Source organism: Lycorma delicatula, chromosome 2 (genome assembly GCF_047948215.1).
Source record: "Lycorma delicatula isolate Av1 chromosome 2, ASM4794821v1, whole genome shotgun sequence".
Classification (NCBI taxonomy): domain Eukaryota; kingdom Metazoa; phylum Arthropoda; class Insecta; order Hemiptera; family Fulgoridae; genus Lycorma; species Lycorma delicatula.
In genome coordinates, this window is record NC_134456.1 from 26,228,814 (window position 1) to 26,250,927 (window position 22,114).

At 31.7% G+C, this 22,114-nt stretch overlaps 1 protein-coding gene across 2 annotated transcripts in view; it reads left to right on the forward strand.

Annotated features, from left to right (window-relative positions):
• RhoGAP71E (Rho GTPase activating protein at 71E) overlaps positions 1-22,114 on the forward strand; it is a 79,930-nt gene that overhangs the window by 19,560 nt on the left and 38,256 nt on the right. For both annotated transcript variants that reach the window (XM_075358531.1, XM_075358532.1), the window contains exon 4: positions 2,602-2,803. In XM_075358531.1, the coding sequence (XP_075214646.1) occupies positions 2,602-2,803 (202 nt within the window). The remainder of the gene's footprint in view (positions 1-2,601; positions 2,804-22,114) is intronic.

Here is a 22,114-nt window from a genome sequence, read left to right on the forward strand (position 1 = left end):
ATATATGAAAAATAACTGCTCCTGCTTAGTTTTGTTCAAATGAAGGATCAGGAGGAGGTGCTCATTGATAAATAAATAAATAATGCTCGTTCTATAAATGCCTACAGATGTTATAGAACAATTAACCATAAATGATTTATTAGCTAATGATAACCTAATTGTATTTCTGTGGCAGATTATCATCATGAACATATCAGGTGTTGATGAATTGCCTTCATCTTTATAAGTTTCTAGACTTTTTTTGTTTAGGGAGTATTGAATTCTTTTGTGAATTTCTTATTAATTGCTCCTCTTTTGGGTACTCATAGAAGGTCTCAAGATTATATCTTGGACTCTGTCTTGTAATCCGATTTTTGTCAAGTTTGGACTTTTTTTTATGGCTTGGGATCGGTTTTGTGCAGATTAATAAATAAAGAACATGCATGTGATCTGTCTTCATATACCTCATTTGTTTATGTGCATATTCTATATTGTATTTTACATGGTTAGTTGCCTCTGTCAGAAAATTAGTTTTGTCTTGCTGTCAAATGCATATTTTAAAATGAACTTGGGGAAACTGTATTAAAAGTTTTATTTTAAAAAGTGTTTCAAAGTTATATTTAATTACACTTTATTTGAATGATATCTTCCAGTATATTTTTCCTCACTCTTAGAATTTTTTGTGAAAACTATTGTTACCATTGAAACAAACTAAATTAAGATTTTTTTGAAAGGGGGATAAATATTTTTACTATCTCTGATAAGAGGGATTAAATATGATATATCAATATTAAGTCAAATCAATTTTATATGATATTGATCCACTTTTATTTATTTTTATGATGTATTTACATTGAGTGGTCAGTTCATTGACCTGTGTTTTATGTGTGATTGTTTAGTATATTAAATCATTCATGTGTTTAGTGCATTGTGTGAAGATGCCTGTTATTACATGTAAAATTAGGTTCTGCTTGTTGATTTTTCAGTGCTCACTTTTAATATTGTTTAATAAAATTAATTCCGAAGGTAGATTGTTATTAATAAATATTAAACTGCCGAAAAACAAAGTAAAATAAAATTAAAACTTTAATATCTTTTGTCACAGTTTTAAGATTAGGGGTTTTATAATAATTATTTAACTCTTGAGCTAAAACTTTGTTTCTTGTAACAAATTTTATGTAGCCTGGATTGTGGGGTGTGCGATTATAATTTAGTTTTGGGAGTTGTTTTTATCAAAATTTATGTGATAATAGAACTGATATATCTTAAATACATAAATTACAATCTTTTAGTAGAACTAAATGATCAATCATAAGACAAATTTTAAATCACTTAACTTAATGAATTTTAAAGTAGTTTAATACAGTGTAACTAGCATATTTGTGATTGGTGTGCCAGTAATCTTTTTAAATAAAAGTTTTAATTTGATTATTCCTAATTGTTGTATAGGTTTACAATCGTCTTTTGATGAATTGATTCAGTTATCATTAGTTGATATCCATGAATCCATTTCCTTTTAGAACTAATTAATAAATAGTAAATAATATTTTTGGATATTACATTTTTATTTTTATTTTTTTGTAAATTTCCCATTTTATAGCATTGACTTTTAAAAGAAATAATTATAATTAAACAAATAATAATTAAGCAAATAATTAAACCCTTATAATGGGTCTTTTAGATGAAAAATAAAAAATAAATCAAATATTATAAAGAAATGACATATTTTTAAGAAGCATTAATAGAAATTTGCTGATCAATTAATACCATCCTTTATATGAATAATTTTTATATATTTAGTATCCTGATTTATTCTCATAATTTGACATTTAAAAATAATTCCAAGACGTATTGTATCTGGATTGCGGTTCTATTTTTACTTTGCCAAAATTAATATATGGAGCTGCTTTTTAAATCAGTGTCCAAGCTATCTTGTTCATAAAACTTAGATTACTAACTTAGTAAATAGTAACTTAGTTACTTGAACCCAGAATCTTTGCTTGCACTCATATTTTGCTGTGCAATGTTGCTGATGCACAGAGAAGTTCTCCATTGCGTACCTTTTACAGTAAGGGTAGCTTAAGAATATTTAATGTCAGCTGTTGTATTTATTTACTGATTAGCAACTGGTATAAGTGGAGGATTACATCTCAATTAATTTAAAACTGTTTACATTTAATACATTTATTTCGAGATTATACAGCCATTAGACTGCATACTAAATTAAAATTTTGGAGTTTGATTTGTCCAGTCTTAGGCCAACTATTTCTGAAACAATTTGTCATTAGTTGAACACCTGACGTGTAGTTTACTGTTAATTTTGTACATGTTTTTGACAACTTTTTTGATGTATAGATAAAAAGCTTCTTATTAATTATCTCTTATCTATGATGAAACAATGGAAATGAGATTAAATTTTTACTCCATTTTATTGTTTATGTTGGGTAGGATGTCCACAACAGTGAAACAGATAATAAACATTATATACATTCTTGTAAAAAAAATTTGTGAAAAGAATTGTAAAAATTCAGTTTATTTTCAAATATGTATTACTTTTATTTGCTACAAAAAAATGACTTTTTCATTAATATTTTATGATAGTAATACATTTTTTTTTTTTAGCTTATTCGCATCATTGCCATCTCATACACAACGGCTTCTTGTATTATTGTTTGGAACATTCCGAGTTATTTCAACCAATGCTGATCGTGCTCGTACCGGTATGACATCTGAAGCTCTTGGAGTTTCAGTAGCACCAAGTTTTTTCCAGAGTTGTGTCAGCGATGGTAAAACTGCCAAAATGGAGGATGTCCTCCGGTATAAAGTGAGTAATATTTAATATGAGACTTAACGGTTTGTAGTTGTTAGCTTCATCATTTAATGTTAAAAATCATTGTTTTAACTTTATTTTTAAAATTTATCTAAGAGGAACTCTTGATCAGTTTGTTGTATATTCTGAAAATTCAGTCAAACTTTTATATTCCAAATGTCAAAAGGATAAATTGAAGAAAAAAAAAATTATATTGCAGTATAACAAGCTTGTGTGCTTGTTTTAATAAGCTTACATTAATAAAAATAAATTTATTTTTATTATTTATCTAATTTAAAAAAAAAACCTATGAAATTACTGTTGAATTTATATGAGTTGAAGAATAATTCATAAGAACTATTTACTTACTTAAACTTATTCTTACTTAAACTTAGAATTATTCGAAATATAGTTCTCTGAAATGCATTGATTTGTTAGTAGATTTTAGGAAGTTTGTAAATAGAGGTTTGCAGTAGTTTTTGGAGCAAGAATAAAAAAAGAAATCTACTTCTAATTTTTCTAGATTTATTACCTAAGTAGTGCCTTCTAAATGGATTGTCAAATTCATAGCAGATTTTAATTGAACATTGAAAAAATTATTTAAAAAAAATTCTTTGCAATGAAGCTCAAAGAAATGCACAGTTGTGCATTTCAAACATTAATGTTTGCAGAGTGAAGTTCATGAAACTGCAGTAATTTCTTAACTGTAAATTACATTTTGCAGTTTGTATGGCTTTTTATCTACTTATTTGTTAAAAATCAGATGGGTGGATAAGATTGTAATTATGAAGAGGTGATACGGCAAATTGATGAAGAAAGAAGCATTTGGAAAAATATAGTTAAAAGAAGAGACAAATTTATAGGCCACATATTAAGGCATCTTGGAACAGTTGCTTTGATATTGGAAGGACAGGTAAATGGGAAAAATTTTGCAGGCAGGCAATGTTTGGTATATGTAAAATAAATTGTTAGGGGTGTAGGATGTAGGGGTTATATTGAAATGAAACGACTGGCACTAGATAGAGAATCTGGGAGAGCTGAATCAAACCAGTCAAATGACTAAAGAAAAAAAATTTATTTGTTATTAATTTTTGTCTCTTACTGGAATCTCCTGGCGGCAATATAACAATATATACAATATATTGTTTTTCAACAGAAGGGGTATACTAATTTATTGCTTTACACAATAGGATAAAACGTAGCAACTTCATAGTAGCATCTACAGTATAGTAATAGCTTTAATTCAAATCGAAGTGAATAAACAAATACTACATGTATGTAGTTATATCTATCTCAGTAGTTATATCTGACTAGGTAGTTGTATACCACAGAGGCCGGTCTTTGTGGTGCGAGTGGTAGCGTCTTGGTCTTTCATCCGGAGGACCCAGGTTCGAATCCTGGTCAGGCATGACATTTTCACACGCTACTTGTCATTCATCTAATTCTCTGAAGCAATACCTAACGTTGGTCCCGGAAAAAGATATATCTACCATGACAGGAGTGGTATCCGTGAAAACTGAAGATACAACTATGGATAGTTATAATTATAATGCAGTAGTAACTACGAGGGTTGTTCAATAAGTCCTTAGAAAATCCAAGAGATGGTGCTTGTATTGAAAACGGTTTGCTTTTAGTAAGCATGATTTGTTGCTAGAGTGCAGTTAAAGTTTCAGCTGTATCTATCACCTGGCTTCATTGTCATAGTCGATTGAAGCAACAAGCTACTGTTTATATAGAAAAATGGAAAAAAGTGAGTTTCGAGTGGTAATTAAATACTTATATTTTAAAAGGCTTAACACCGAAAGAGATCAAAGCTGAGTTAAATGAAGTTCATGGCACATCTGCTCCTGTATTTGCAACTGTTTACAGTTGGTTAAATGATTTTAAACGTGGTTGTACATCCACTAAAGGTGAACATTGTTTCGGATTTCCAGTTGAAGTGACCACCCCCGAAATGATTGACAAAATTTACATTGTGGTTTTGAGTGATCAATGAATCAAAGTGTGCAAAATAGTTGAGGCCTATTGCAAGTACAGTGTTTTAAGTTTTGCACGAAAAATTGGATATTTTGCCAAGATGGTTGCCGTGTTTGCTCTCAGTGGAGAATAAATGCAATCGTGTGGTCGACTCTGAGGCTTTTGGTGCTTTTTCTGTGGTTTTGGTGCTTTTCCATCGCAATCGTGATGAGTTTCTATGTTGGCATAACCTTGGACAAAACATGGATACACTACTACACTCCAGAGACAAAGGAACAGTCAAAATAGTGGGTTTTTGAAGGCAAACGGGCTCCAAAGAAGGTGAAGACAGTGAAATCAGCTGGCAAAGTGGTGATGGCCATGGTTTTTTGAGATGCACGTGGTATCACTTACACTGATTACTTGGAAAAAGGACAAACAATAACTGGAAAGTATTATGGCTCGTTATTGCAACAGTTGAGCAAAGAAATCAAGAAAAAATATCCTCTTCCATCAAGACAACGCATGGGTGCACACCTACGCAGTTTCAATGGCCAAAATTATGGAATTAAGTTCAAATTATTACAACATCCACCATATTCATCAGATTTGGCCCCTGTGATTTTTTATTTTATTTCCAAACTTGAAAAATGTGTAGGCGGGCAACAGAGAAAACTAACTTGTTTTTATATGATCTCAAGTGTTCTGCAAACCTTGCCCTAAATGATCTATTAGTTTTCCCATTACAAATTTTGTTACAATCGTTGCATTTTATTTTATAGATACCACACAAATTATTAGAATCATTATCAGTACGTATTTTCAAATGTTTTATTGTATGATTGTATGGTCTATATGCTGTTTTATATTTTTTATCATTATAAACATTTACCACATTTTCAATAATTTTGTTAGTACAGGAATATTTTATATAAATATTTTCATCAATACTTCTATTTATAGGTATCAATGTTGTATTATTAGATTTTAATTTCTGTTTTTTATAAATATTATCAATTAATAACGTGTTATATACAATTTTTACTGCAATACATTTTATAATATGTATTTCTAAATCTAGTTTTTCTTTATTATTCTGTGTGTAATGTATCGCTCTATTTAGTTAGGTTTCTCCAATCTTGCAGACCATTTAATAATCAATAAACATTCAGTCACCACAGATTCGGATACAAATTTAAAAATATTACAAATTGTAAAAAAATTTGATAATAATAATAATAATAATAATAATAAAAAACTAGATATTTTAGAAAAATATTTTATATACAAGTATAGACAAAAGTTTAGCTTGATTAATGTACAGACAAAGTTTGATAACTACTTTCTTATCAGGACCACCATAGATAATAGCACATTCATATAATTCATAAAAATTTAAATAATCTTATTACAGTGCTGTCATGTGACTGGCCATATGAACAGCATGTGAAGAATATTTTATTTTTGACTACATATTTTTGTGTTATATTTTTAAGTTTGATGTGTAATTTAAAAAAAAAAGAAAAAAGTATTAGCTGATGGTGAGGGAAACCCTTGAAAGCACTATTAAATGAAAAAAATAATAAGCATAAGGTAAGAGGCATTGTTGAATTCTGTACTGTTGGTGGAAAATTGGGTTATACTTTTGTCTGGGATATATATACATCCAAGACAAAAGTAAAGTAAAGTAAGCAAAGTGAGAAATAAATAAAAATGTAGGCCAGTACAATTTGCATGGTCTAGTTACTAGCTAAGCTGTTGTCACTATGCTAACTGTGAATACAGCTTGGCTCTGTGCCTGTCTATGGCAGTGTGGCAGGCCTAATAGTCTTATTCGCAGGCCTAGTAGACTACCAAAAAATTGACACCACACTGACAGCACTAAGCCCTGGTCCATGACTGCGACGTGACACCAACAGGCCAGCCAGTAATGTAGCTGATTATTACTGATATCAGGAAATAGTTTTAATCAATTTTATATTTATTTTGTATTTTATATTTTTATTACTCTCATTAGTTTTGTAGAAACTAAAACAAGATTTTATAAACAGACTGTACTACGTGAGGATTATATTACAATTGTATAGACCAGTGGTCGGGAACCTTTTGAGTCTGAAGAGTCAAAAATTACAATTTACAAAATTTCAAAGTTTTTAAAGACCCACAAAATTTTTTCGAAAATAGGTTTATTAAATAACAATTTATAGGTCATTACACTTATAATTATTATTTTAACGCTAATTTTTAAATAATAAAAGCTATAAAATAGATAAATAATAAAATAGGTAATTTATTAAATATATATTTTAATAAAAACACTTTCGCGGTAATATCCAACAGTAGTACTTTGTTTCTTTTTTGACAATGCTTATTGACTTCAAAAAAGTAGTTAGGTACCTTATTTGGAAAAAATATAATATTTATTTTAAAAATATAATACTTATTATGTTACCTATCTTTACTTTGGTTTTTTAATTATTATTATTATATATATGTACATACATAACTTTGAGAAGATAATTTGCTCCTAACTCTTTTACTTGAAACAACAAACTATACGTCACAGCCAAAGCACTGGTGAAGATGCCAAATTGTCTTGCGTCGAAAGCGAATTAAAACCTACATAGAAATATCCGACGACGGCGTCATACGAGAGCTTCTGACGGCCTGACGACAGTGACGATGCGTGTCATGGGGGAGGGGTGCGGTGAAAAGCAAGTACAAGTGGCAAAGAGATAGAATCAGTGCCTAATCCTCGTTAATCGATTCAGAACGATTTTTAAATGTTTTTTTTAATAAAATAAATAATATTTGCATATGGAACTAAAGAGCCGCAGCTTCACATCCAAAGAGCCACATGTGGCTCGCGAGCCGCAGGTTGCTGACCCCTGGTATAGACGATACATATTCTAAACAATAAATTTAAATTCAACATGCAACATATAACATTACAAGTGTTAGTAATTTTTTTACAATGACAATATTTTAAATAAAATGAAACATATTCTGCTGTTTCCTCTTGAAGTTTTGTCGCATTGTTTTCATGTATCTCTTTGCCAACTTCCTCTCCTTGGAACTCATCTTCTTTACCTTCTTCCAAGAACTCAAAATTAAATAGGAAGTCTTTAAGGCGTTAGGTGACATTGTGAAGCACAGCACAACTTACTATTAGTTCTGCTACCCTTTTGTAGCGATATTCACACACATTTACCAAGGATTGGGAACCTCTGTTTGAGCTGACCAAACACTCTTTTTTTAACATGTTTGTTGTTAAATCAATGTTGAATGTCGCCTTCAGGTGTCTTGAATGGCATGATCAGCCATGGAAATATACCATAGCTGGAGTTGACTGGCAAACAAGTAGTGCCACCATATCGGGAGGTTATGTCCTGAATATCGCTCCTCTATTCTTACATCATTCACAGAGCCTGACCATTTGGCGCTAATGCTTATAAACTTTTCTTCTGCATCACACGTCACCTGAACATTTACAATATTTATTTAATTTAATTATAATTAATTACTTATTAATTTAATTTTTTAAGATATTTATCTGCGATTCATATCCTTTGTACTGTACTAGGTAAGTGATCCAATTATGAGCTTTTTATGACAGCTTTTTCATACCCATAGAATATGATCCATGACGTTGTTAATACACTGTTGATCAGTCTACTCCAAAATCTTCTGCCACTCCATTCTGAAATCCAGGATCAACAGTATAATGAAAGATATTTCAATATGATCTCTTGGGGTTAGTGCTTTTCCCTGTGTTTCATCACTATTTGGCATAAATTATGAAGTTAGAAAATCAATACTTTCACTCTAAAAACGCATCAGCTCCTCACATCTACTCATAACTCTTTTTTTTCTTCACGTTTTTCCCTCCTTTACATGTGTGAACATCACCATGTTTAAGACAACTGACTAACATTACTGATAAGTGGTGGAGTGTGCTGTACCTCAGATTCCAAAATAATGAACTTTAACTACATTTAAGTAGTTGCATCTTTACTTTATTTACATCAAAAGTGAAATTATAGCTATCTTTCTGGAAAGTTGTAACTATAGGGAGTAGTTGTAACTTACTTTTTTATTCACATCAAAGGGATTTACAATTTAAAAATACTGTAGTGGTACTACAGTAAAATACTGTAGTGGTAGCATCATCTCCTTTTTTTTTCACTTTGTTCAATATATATCAATATTTCATATGACTTTGATGCTTGTAGACCCTCCTTAAAGAGATGCTAATCACATTTGCTTTCCCTTAGAGTAATCATACTCAGTATACAGCCAGCCCCTTTGGTGAACAAAGTGAAGATGTTGCTTGTACTAGTTGAACACCTTTCAAATTTTTTTTTTTGGACTTGGCACACCAATACGCATTAATATGTTAGGCTCAGGAAAAGGATAATGGGAAACTTTTTCACTACTCACTTTCTTTAGTAAGACTGCATGAGATGCTTGTTTCTTGAGAATGTCTGTGCTAGTTTCAGGACCTCCTCTATGAATCATGAGACCTTGCCGTTGGTGAGGGGGCTTGAGTGCTCAGGGATACAGAGTAGCTGGACCGAAGGTGCAACCATATCGGAGAGGTATCTGTTTGAGAGCCAGACTAAGGAATGATTCCTGAAAGAGGGCAGCAGCTCTTTCAGTAGTTGTTAGGGGCGTGAGTCAGGACGACTTAAACGGCCGTATCAACATCACTCAGTCCTCTGAGTACTGCGCAGCTGAAAGCAATGGAAAACTACAGCTGCTTTTTTTCCAAGAAAATGTGGCTCTGCATTTTCACATAGCAATAATGGAGGCGCCTTCCTTGGTAAAATATTCCGGAGGTAAAATAGTCCCCCGTTCGGATCTCCGGGTGGGGACTACTAAGGAAGGGGTCACCAGAAAATTAAAAAATAACATTCTACGAGTCGGAGCGTGGAATGTTAGAAGCTTGAAAAAGGTTGGTAGGCTAGAAAATTTAAAAAGGGAAATGGGTAGGACAAATGTGGATATAGTAGGAATTAGTGAGGTTCGGTGGGAAGAGGAAGGCGACTTTTGGTCAGGTAATTTTAGAGTAATTAACTCAGCGTCAAATAATGGGCAGGCAGGAGTAGGTTTCGTGATGAACAAGAAGATAGGGAGGAGAGTGGAGTATTTCAAAACGCATAGCGATAGAATCATTGTAATAAGGATAAAATCAAAACCTAAACCGACAACGATTGTTAACGTCTATATGCCTACAAGCGCCCATGATGATGATGAGGTAGAGTGTGTATACGAAGAGATTGATGAAGCAATTAAACACGTAAAAGGAGATGAAAATTTAATAATAGTTGGAGATTGGAATGCAAGCATTGGAAAAGGCAAGGAAGGAAATATAGTGGGTGAATACGGGCTGGGCAAAAGGAATGAAAGAGGGGACCGACTTATAGAATTTTGCACGAAGTATAATTTAGTAATTGCCAACACCCAATTTAAAAATCATAATAGAAGAATATACACTTGGAAAAAGCCAGGCGATACTGGAAGGTATCAGATAGATTATATCATGGTTAAGCAAAGATTTAGAAATCAACTCGTTGACTGCAAAACTTACCCTGGAGCAGACATTGATAGCGACCATAATTTGGTGATAATGAAATGTAGATTGGGGTTTAAAAACCTGAAGAAAAGGTGTCAGATGAATCGGTGGAATTTAGAGAAGCTTGAGGAAGAGGAGGTAAAGAAGATTTTTGAGGAGAACATCGCAAGAGGTCTGAATAAAAAAGATAAGGTAGAAAATGTAGAAGAAGAATGGGAGAATGTTAAAAAGGAAATTCTTAAATCAGCAGAAGCAAACTTAGGCGGAATAAAGAGAACCGGTAGAAAACCTTGGGTTTCAGACGATATATTGCAGCTGATGGATGAACGTAGAAAATATAAGAATGCTAGTGATGAAGAAAGTAAAAGGAACTATCGGAAATTAAGAAATGCTATAAACAGGAAGTGCAAACTGGCGAAAGAAGAGTGGATTAAAGAAAAGTGTTCAGAAGTGGAAAGAGAAATGAACATGGTAAAATAGACGGAGCATACAGGAAAGTTAAGGAAAATTTTGGGGTACATAAATTAAAATGTAATAATGTGTTAAACAAAGATGGTACACCAATATATAATACGAAAGGTAAAGTCGATAGATGGGTGGAATATATTGAAGAGTTATACGGAGGAAATGAATTAGAAAATGGTGTTATAGAGGAAGAAGAGGAAGTTGAGGAGGATGAAATGGGAGAAACAATACTGAGATCTGAATTTAAGAGAGCATTAAAAGATTTAAATGGCAGAAAGGCTCCTGGAATAGACGGAATACCTGTAGAATTACTGCACAGTGCAGGTGAGGAAGCGATTGATAGATTATACAAACTGGTGTGTAATATTTATGAAAATGGGGAATTCCCATCAGACTTCAAAAAAAGTGTTATAGTTATGATACCAAAGAAAGCAGGGGCAGATAAATGTGAAGAATACAGAACAATTATTTTAACTAGTCATGCATCAAAAATCTTAACTAGAATTTTATACAGAAGAATTGAGAGGAGAGTGGAAGAAGTGTTAGGAGAAGACCAATTTGGTTTCAGGAAAAGTATAGGGACAAGGGAAGCAATTTTAGGCCTCAGATTAATAGTAGAAGGAAGATTAAAGAAAAACAAACCAACATACTTGGCGTTTATAGACCTAGAAAAGGCTTTCGATAACGTAGACTGGAATAAAATGTTCAGCATTTTAAAAAAATTAGGGTTGAAATACAGAGATAGAAGAACAATTGCTAACATGTACAGGAACCAAACAGCAACAATAAAAATTGAAGAACATAAGAAAGAAGCCCTAATAAGAAAGGGAGTCCGACAAGGATGTTCCCTATCTCCGTTACTTTTTAATCTTTACATGGAACTAGCAGTTAATGATGTTAAAGAACAATTTAGATTCGGAGTAACAGTACAAGGTGAAAAGATAAAGATGCTATGATTTGCTGATGATACAGTAATTCTAGCCGAGAGTAAAAAGGATTTAGAAGAAACAATGAACGGCATAGATGAAGTCCTACGCAAGAACTATCGCATGAAAATAAACAAGAACAAAACAAAAGTAATGAAATGTAGTAGAAATAACAAAGATGGACCGCTGAATGTGAAAATAGGAGGAGAAAAGATTATGGAGGTAGAAGAATTTTGTTATTTGGGAAGTAAAATTACTAAAGATGGACGAAGCAGGAGCGATATAAAATGCCGAATAGCACAAGCTAAACGAGCCTTCAGTAAGAAATATAATTTGTTTACATCAAAAATTAATTTAAATGTCAGGAAAAGATTTCTGAAAGTGTATGTTTGGAGTGTCGCTTTATATGGAAGTGAAACTTGGACAATCGGAGTATCTGAGAAGAAAAGATTAGAAGCTTTTGAAATGTGGTGCTATAGGAGAATGTTAAAAATCAGATGGGTGGATAAAGTGACAAATGAAGAGGTATTGCGGCAAATAGATGAAGAAAGAAGCATTTGGAAAAATATAGTTAAAAGAAGAGACAGACTTATAGGCCACATATTAAGGCATCCTGGAATAGTCGCTTTAATATTGGAAGGACAGGTAGAAGGGAAAAATTGTGTAGGCAGGCCACGTTGTAAAACAAATTGTTGGGGATGTAGGATGTAGAGGGTATACTGAAATGAAACGACTAGCACTAGATAGGGAATCTTGGAGAGCTGCATCAAACCAGTCAAATGACTGAAGACAAAAAAAAAAAAAAAGTTTCAGGAATGATTTTGTATCAACAGAGATCACCTAAAACAATTTTGTATTTGGTATGATGTCTGTGTATTGATTTTTTTTGTGTTCTGTGATCAGAGCACATCTTGCCTTGTGGGTAAATATCTTAATTACTGGTAAAAAATAATAAAACTTGATGGTTATCAAACTTGATGTTTGTTATTAAAAGGTGATGGCTTAATAAAAACTAACCTGTAACAAATTTATTAGTTATTGAAAAAAAAATGATTTCTTTGTATTGAAAATTTTAACTATAATAAATTTACAAGAAATTTCACTTAAGAGTCAGTTTCTTTGTATAAAGAAAAAATAAAATTATTGGTCATAAAGAGAATTTTTTTCTTTTGACATTTGCTTACGAAGAAGTTTGACTGTAATTTATTTAAATTTATCTCTTGTTATAATTAATAACATATATCGTCACTTTTTTTTTGTGTATAAAATAGAGCATATTTGATTTTAAGATTAAATACTTTACCCTTTTTAAATGTATGTACAAGAAAAAAATATTTTCTTAAAATAGGCTGTTGAAATACTATATAAAAGTTAATGTATATATATAAATCTTTTGTAGTTGCATGCTTGAAGTTGCTGTTAATATTTAATAAATTCTTTCAATAGTGTGATGCAATTTGTGTGTATATTGTTACGGAATTTTGTATAATAATATGTTTTTCTGCTATGTTGATTTAATATAAGTTAACAATAAAAAAATGATTATTAAATATTTTATAATGCTATGAAGTTGAACAACTATTGTCAGATTGTTGGTCTATAATAATGTTCTAATTGAGGTAGTTTAAATTTTACTAGGCAGTTTAGATTTTCCAAGGTACCTCTGGTCTTTTTATAAAAATTTTCTTTTATCTTGTGTTACCAGGTAGTAGGCCAAAAAGTATATAGAAATTTTTTCACAATATTTCATAATTCTGCTAGGATTATCATAATTAATTTGAGTGTTGTTTTCTGCCCTTCCTAGTATTGCCACTCTAACATTCGTACTTGATGTGTTTCGGAGTACCTTCATTCTCAAATCTACTTTTAGCACCTGTGCTAAATGTTCAGAAAATAACATTCAAATTGCGTAATAGTAATAAATTATTACTAATAGTAATTATTATTAATAGTAATAGTAATAAATTATTACTATATAATAATTATATAGTAATTATTATGTTTTTAATTATTTAGTACTATAACTCAACTTCAAATTAATAGACATTTTCTTCCAAAGCTCTTTTGAGTTTATTATCAACTTCTTTTGGAGAGTGGGTACTGAATATGTTTATGAAGAAGGAGTAATAAGTTTTGAATGATCTTTTTAAGAAGGTCCATTAATTAAAATATCATTTAATATCCAATAATTTTCTCAGCACATTTTATCATACTGTTTAAAAAAGAAATTAATTATTATCTTTTTTAAATTTATGTTAAAACTTAGTACAGTTGATTTAAAAATAAATTCTAATAAAATTATAATTTATTCGAATAAATTATGATAAAATAAAAATTAAATCATAAAATTGTTAATAATAGTTTTAAGTTATTAATTGTAGTTGATTAATAGTATAATCTGTCTAAAAACGTATAAATACAAATTTTATTGTAAACTTGACTTCTTCGAACATAAATTTTATTTATCGTAATCTTAGTAAATCGTAGTTAGGGTTTTTATTAAATCATTTTAAAGAGCAGTGAAACAATACACAAGTGTGAGAGTAGTTTTTGATCGCTTTTACTTTTTTCATCAGGATTAGTAATATAATCATTGTAGTAACTAAATCAGCATATATCATCTATTTGAAGGAGCAGAGTTACCAACATTTTGCTTATGTGATCAATAATAGTTAAATAATAAAGGAAGGCTTGAAGATCTGGAACCGATAAAAAAAGCCAGCAGTAATACTAATAAAAAAAGTAGGCATGTATGTATATAGTATATACCATAATTCCCTTTCTAATTCCTAATGGAGATTAGTTATAGATTTTTAAATTTTCAACATAATTACTTAACTTAATGCATATATTTTACACTGTTAAAAATGAGGGGTACACTTGAGGAGATAGGTATCATTTGATTATTTAAAATTGGAAATATTCTTGAGTTGATAATTATTTTGATGAGACCGAAATAGTGATCCAAAAAAGTCTTCACTCTGGGATGTAGGTCCAAAATGTCATCCCTTCAAACAATGTTTGTTGAGCTTGCATTATATATATTAATAAGAAAAGAAAGAAAAAAGTAATTATACATACAGGTGTAAGATGATACAGTTATTGAATGAAGAAATGTGAGGTGATATGAAAATTTTAATAATGTATGAGCAGACTTCTTTGATGAAGACGGCTCATTACTTCTGTCACAAAAAACTTACAGTGGCCAATGAATAAAATCTTAAAAGTTGGATGTATAATGCTGATAAATTCTTTCCTAAATGTTTCTTAGTAAAATTTTATCAGTACATCTGACCTACATCCCAACCCCCGTAGGGAAGATGTCTTGTGACGATTCCAGTCACCACACCACTCCCCCCTGTTCCAAGCCCTGATGGGCTTTAACAGATTTCGTCTTTTGACCATCTAACTGATTACATATCATAGTCATCAGCCAGGCCTCAGTTGGGATGCTACCAATATAAATGCCTCGGTAGACATTTACATCAGTGAGTTTTGATTCAGTCTGCTTTCACTGTAGGCTTTTTTCGGACAACTTCTCTGTCCTACATTGTTGTCCTCTGAACTAGCTAACCATGTTCACAGAAGCACAAGCCCCGCACTTAGTTCAATACTTTAAACAAGCTATGAGTGATTTTAAATGTCTCATTAATACAAGTCTATGCTCAGTGATAATAATGCACACCGCAAGAAATGGTTTTTGTGACAAAAAACCTATTTTTCTTAGCGATCTCAAGTGATCAATTCCAAGTCATTAAACTTAATTGCAACTATGGACTCTGGTCTGGTCTACCAGCGAGAAGAGGACAGATCTCTTACTCCCACTCAGCTCCATCGCAGAGTCCCGCATGACATTTACTTCATCACATAAAACTGCCTTTGTCAAGGTGGTGCTACACCTCTCGACTGCATGGACAACCATGCTCTCAGTGGTGCAGTCATCATCCTGCTGACAGCAATACTATTACTCATTCATTAACTGCCCTCATCAAAATGGCGCTATACCTATTGGCTTCAATGGATTACCACACCCTTAGTAGTGCAGTCGTTGCTCTGCCGACAGCAGTTCTGCTACTTACTCCCAAACATATATTAACTAACTATGATTTGATGTCAATACGCCTACCTCCGGCCAATCAACTGTCCAGGTAGATCCTAGCTACCTGAGGTACTACTCTATTTGTACTCCCTCAGCTAATCTGCTCAGTGTGAGAAAACTGAGGAAGCCAGCCACTATGGTCCATTCTCTGTGGTCTTCCAATTCAGCTGCAGGTCAAGAAAGAAGTTTACTCTCTCAAGCTTCCTAACAACTCTGGTACGTTCAACCTCGTACTGGGAACAAACAGAAAGAACATGGTCCACAGTATCATCAATCCTGCAGTCCGGGCAGAGGCCCAAATCAACCAAACCAAACTTTCCCTAAAGACACCATGTCCCAAGGGAAATTGTGTTTTGTATCGATTGGGGAAAACCCACCTAATCACTTGCAAACCTTTAACATCTGGAAATGATACATGCAAGTACTGACCAGTAGAAGATTCATTCCACCTAGTCTGTCGAGTCAAAACCTTGGTCTTCAATCTCTCACATATGGCCAGGAGTAAGAAGACCCTCCTTCTTAGAAATGTAATGCTTGCTACGTTATGTAGAGGATGTTGTGCTGGCGATCAGAGACACTGCCTCTTGTGAGATAGTCCTGTAGCCCCCAACAACAGCTAACAAAAGAAAACACTGGGCTCATAATAAAACGTCCTTATAACACTGGAATTGCAGTTGATGAGGCCAGACAGGTGCACCATACAACATTATGGCCTCACAGACACGTTTGTAAAGAATACGCATGGTACAGAAATTCAACCCCCAGTTGGGATGAATGACTCTACGAACACCAAAGAAAGCATCAATAGCCTCCCTTGTGACAAACTGAAGGTGCCCCTTGAATTGAAGTTCTCCATCAAGGATTACACCTAGATATTTCTGAACGATGACATACGTAATGGGAAGGCTGTCCATCACGACTTGTGGGTGACACTCACAGCTAAACAGCCTTTCAGTAATATCATAGTGGTTTTCTCTGCACTGAAAACCATCTTGTGCTAAAGACTCCACAATCTTAGTACCTTATGTGCCTGCCGCTCTGAACTCTATCTCTAATCGAGAGTCTCCTCAACCAGCAGCAACCCATCATTAGTATAAACGACGATGTGGCAGCTACTGGGCAATCTCAACTGCATCAGATAATCAAATTCGACAATCCAGATGAGGACCTAGAACACTGCTCTGCAGACAACCTGTTGACAGGGTCTTTCCTACTTCCGAACCACCATCACGAAGGATGACTTCTGTTACTGAAATAGCTTGTGAGAGTCTCTTTTTCATCATTTTGCGTGCAGCTACACTGCTATAATTGAAACAACACAGAGGGCCACCACAAGTTATTGAAGGCTCCAGGTTTTTGGGTATATCCAGAGATATACCCAAAAAGATGCCAAGTACATATTTGCACTCAACTGGCCAAAGCTATATCTATCATCTTAAGAATAGCATCCTCTGTGACCTTGCCAGGGCGAAAACCATAGTGGGTCATCCATTAGCGAATGATTAGAAGTCAATCTACTATTAATGCGGAGGTGCAAGACCTTCTCAAAAACCTTTCTATAACAGGTAAGAGCATCAGAGGCTCTTACAGTGGGGTCCTTTCACCACCTTTGAAGAGCAGTTTCAACTCCTCTTGTTTCCAACAAGCTGGGAAATAACCAGCGAAAAGCATTCTATTAAAAATCTTAGTAAGGGGACCAAGAATCACTAGAAACTTGCAAACAAGGAGTTCCACTGTGATCCAATCATATCTGGGGGCTTTATTCATAGCCAGGCTACAGATCACCTGATGGACCTCCGCCTCAGTAATTTCAGAAGACTGAATCTCAGAGTAAAAACCTGTGACTTCCCTTCAGACATGGGAAGTCCGAAGATATTAGGTTATATCTGGTGATATTAGGTTTCACTAACCTCAGTATCATAAGGAAGCAGAGATCGTCAGAAGATTGAGGACACAATCTTTATCTATTACAACTCTATCTTGGGTTGAGAGAACAAACAGAAGAATGTCTTTTTTTTCTTATGCCCGAGAACTCTGTAAACGACACCCCACATCTGACCTATGACAAAATTGATACATAATGGGTTTTATGGCAGTGGATTGATTGGTAAAATCAGAAGAATGGGATTCAGTACTGATATCTTGCAGCTACAGGATACATATGGAGATGATTTGGTTATTGGGCTGTTACTTGTATCAAAACCTAGGTGTCTATTTCACTCCGGAGAGCATGTGTTAGTTATTCAAATTGCATCATATTAAACTCTCCCAGAAATCTGCAAAAATTCAAACCAATTCAAGTTAAACAACTTACAGCAATGATTTTCTGGGATTTTAAGGCCTTTCTTTCAATGGAATTTATGTATAAAGGTGACTAGAATAAACTTGGTTTATTGTGAGGCCCTCAAAAGATTGTCATTATTCTTCATAACAGTGCTTTGTCTTTGTTGTAACATAAACTTAGTTAGGCAGTTTTTTGGGGGAGAGATTCCTCAATCGCTCATCTTTAACTGTCAAGTACATGGTTGTTGTGAGGTTCATGGCAGGTGTGACTTGCTGGTAGCTCCTGTAATAATTGTATCTATAAAATGATTTTCTGAATATTATTTTATATTTAATTTTCACTAAGAAACTCATTGGGTATCACCTTTTGAATTTAAAAAAAATTGAATCTACATTTATGGTAGTGCTAGATTTCATCCAGGTTTCTTTAGATACTGGTAGTCATGTTTTGTGGTAGCAGATTACATTATCTTTTATAAATATTTAAAGATATAAATAAAAATGTATAAAAAGGTAACAAAAATATGCATGATTTGTTTTGTTACAAATTAAAATACACTTAATCATAAATTTTCTGTAGAGTACCAAGAGGTAGATGTAGGAATGATTTGTTAATAACTGATATTACAAATTACTATAAATATCTTCACAAAATTACATTATATTAAAAAAATTGTTTAAATAAAAATGTAGTTAATCTTAAATTTTAATCTAATATTCTTCAAATTTAGAACAAAAAAAAAGTACAGTTTAAAACACCAACATACATCAAAATTGTCTTGAGGTACATGGTAAGAGAAGAGTTGGTTTGCCAATAGATATTTACAACTTATTTGAAGTATATCTTAATAAAATGACACTATTCTAACAGTAATTGTCATAATTTTAATTGAAAGTAAAAATGTACATCAATTGTTAAGATTTTTTTTAAATAAAAGTATATTGTGTTAGATAATATTAATTTATTTATTGCTAGTTTCTGTATCATATGATATTACATTCAGTTACATTAATAAATTGTATAATATTTATTTTGAAATAATCAATAAAAATATAAATCATTTTGATTTTAATGAATACATAAACTTTTTTGATATGCTACGTTGCATCCAGATTGGCAGAGATATTGGTAGGTGGGTTTGTGTATGAAATGCATTTTTTTTGTTTGCATTAAATTAATTTTATAAATCATCATAATATGTAATTTGATTTTAAAGAATCCATGTATTGACAGCTGCAGCTATATTATTTACCTAATTGTCAGATCTCCGTTCTTTCTGTGCTTATACCTTTATACCTCTAAAGTTCTGCTGACCGATCTTCAATTGGTTTTACATGCGATTAAATTCTACTGCTTATATTCTTTATATGTTGCTTTTAAAAACTTATATTATGGTGTATAGTATTAGTGATAACTTTAAAGGAAATCAAAATAACAAAAATTTTAATCATTATACTAAGTACTATCAGTTTTTAATGTTAAAGTGTTTTTGAGATTACTGTTTTTGTATGGTACTAAGAGTTTACATGTCTTTTACTGATGAAATCAAAAGTAATTATCTCTGAAGGTGGTATTGTTGACCTAGCGGTCTGGAAAGGGAAAGTCTGTTTTCCTACTATGACACATCATACTTTTGTTAAGTTGTGTCTTGAGACGAAACATTTTAGAGATCTTACAAAGATTAGTTTTCATAATTAGCATTATTGATCTAGCAATAGGAAAGATGGACTTCTGTTGACACCGTTTGATGTGCTTATCAACAGGTAAAAACTTAGGTAAAGTTCTAATTATTGAGCTGAATTGCAAGCAGCCCATAACTTCTGTGTAAGTCTCAAATAAGTATGTTAATAATTTGGGTAATTTTTGTTTACTAATAATCAGTAACACTTCTGATAAATCAATTCAAGATATAGATACTTGTGAATATTAGTTCTATCAAACATTGATCAGCTACCTTTTACTTTCAAATAACAGTTTACTTCAGGGAAATTAATTAATTAATTTGCAAACTGATTGCAGATGAAATTACTTATCAATAAATTGTGCCATATTTTTTATTGTTGGATTAATTCCAATACTTCAAGAATTCATCTTTGAAAATGGCTAGTAAAATCCAGAGAAAACCAATAACTTGTGAAATGTTCTTGGCCACTCCAAAGAGTTATTTGTATGAATTAAGTTAGACTTTTATATGCACAAGTAAAACTTGATATTATTCTGGAATGAGCTCTTAAAAAAAACTTTCATGTTTTAGATGTAGAATCAATTACAAGCAACATGCAATTTATATAATGATTTATCTTGTATAAAATAATTAATCCTGTGATAGGATCTTTTTTTCTGTTATGTTTCCTTGAGCACATAGTATGTATTAGTCGTTAAGTAGTAGAGAACTAATCTCTTTTTTTGCTTATCTAACCAGATTTTTATTCAGAGATTGACCATACTTAGAGATTGACCATATGTACATCACCTCTCATACTCATGCTGATAACATTGCAGTACACTGATACACTAAGTAGTATGTAAAGCCATTTTAAATACTTAAGTTTTATGAACTATAGAGGTGGTCTTGACTTTGTATTCTTTCTATAAGTAATCAAGGAGTTTCAGTTTTGGTTAAGTACTTGTTTTTACAATTTTCATCTCAAAAGTGTCTATAGAATTACACCTAGATGCCCTATATATTTCGCAAACACCCCTGTTTTTATTTTGGTTTGGATGAATCCCTGCTTCAATCAGTATAAAGCTTTAGTATCGCATAGTACTAAATCTAATATCGTTTAATGTGTTTGTACATGCCTTTTTTAATTAGTTTTCATGCATTCAATTCTTTATTCCTAAAAAATAAATTTTTTTTTGCTGTCATTTTAATGGACATGTTTTTTTCAGTGGTGATTTTAAGGTTAGATGATGTTACACCCTGTGGTTTAGTAATATTTGAATTTGTACTTAACACTCATTTACTATTAAACGATATTTATAATATAAATATTTTGGATAACTTTGAATGTATTTTATTATATAATTCTTACTACTAGTTGTTTATTTGTACAAAACTTTTGTATAACTTAACTATAAGTACTGAGCACATTTATTAGTTTGCTGTGTTAGGTAGTAATTGCAAATGTGTTAAAATGTACATATAAACTATTCTGCTAATGCTTTTCTTTTTGTAAATGGCTGCTTCATTATCTAGGCTGAAGTTCATGTAAGTATTTTTTCCTGAGGTTTTTCGGTTACTTTTTCAAAAATTTATTTACTTGCTATTTCCAAGCATATTTTTTGGCATGAGGATCATTAATATTTCTGATACATTTAAGCTCATCCTTCCTTGTACTTATAATTTCTTAATTTTAATTACGTAGTTGCTTTATAGTTTTGACCAGGGTAAATTGGAAATTCTTTTTTTAAATATATATATATTTATTTGTTTTTTTATAATTAGATGAAAATTTTTGTAAAATATATTTATATATTTTTTTTCACTTTGCATGCTTATTTAATAATAGATTAATAGATGTATGAGTATGTAATGATTTTTAATTATTCCTGAGTTCTATTCATACTGAATGAACAATTGTGTGTATGTATGTGTGTATATTTTGGGCATTGAATGCATGCAAGTATTATTTCTATTTGTTATTACTTAACGTATTCATATATTTTATAATTTAAACATAGTATTTATTCTAATTTATTAATTGTAAATATTACTCACTGAAACACCAAACAGGTGATAAATACGGCACTCACCAACAGATATTTTTTGAACTTTAGATCATCTTCAGTTTTGATTTTAAATTACTATTTATATATAAGTGAGTAAATTTTTGTAATAAAAAAAATATATATTCCTCATCACTTTTGGTTCTGAACATGAAATGAGGAACTGCACATGAGTTATAAAAAATTATTGCTTATATGTATTAAATATATGTAAAAACGTAAAAGACTCGACTTACAGTTTAAAATTATTGCTTATGTGTTTAGTATTGCTTATGTGTTTAAAACTTAAAAA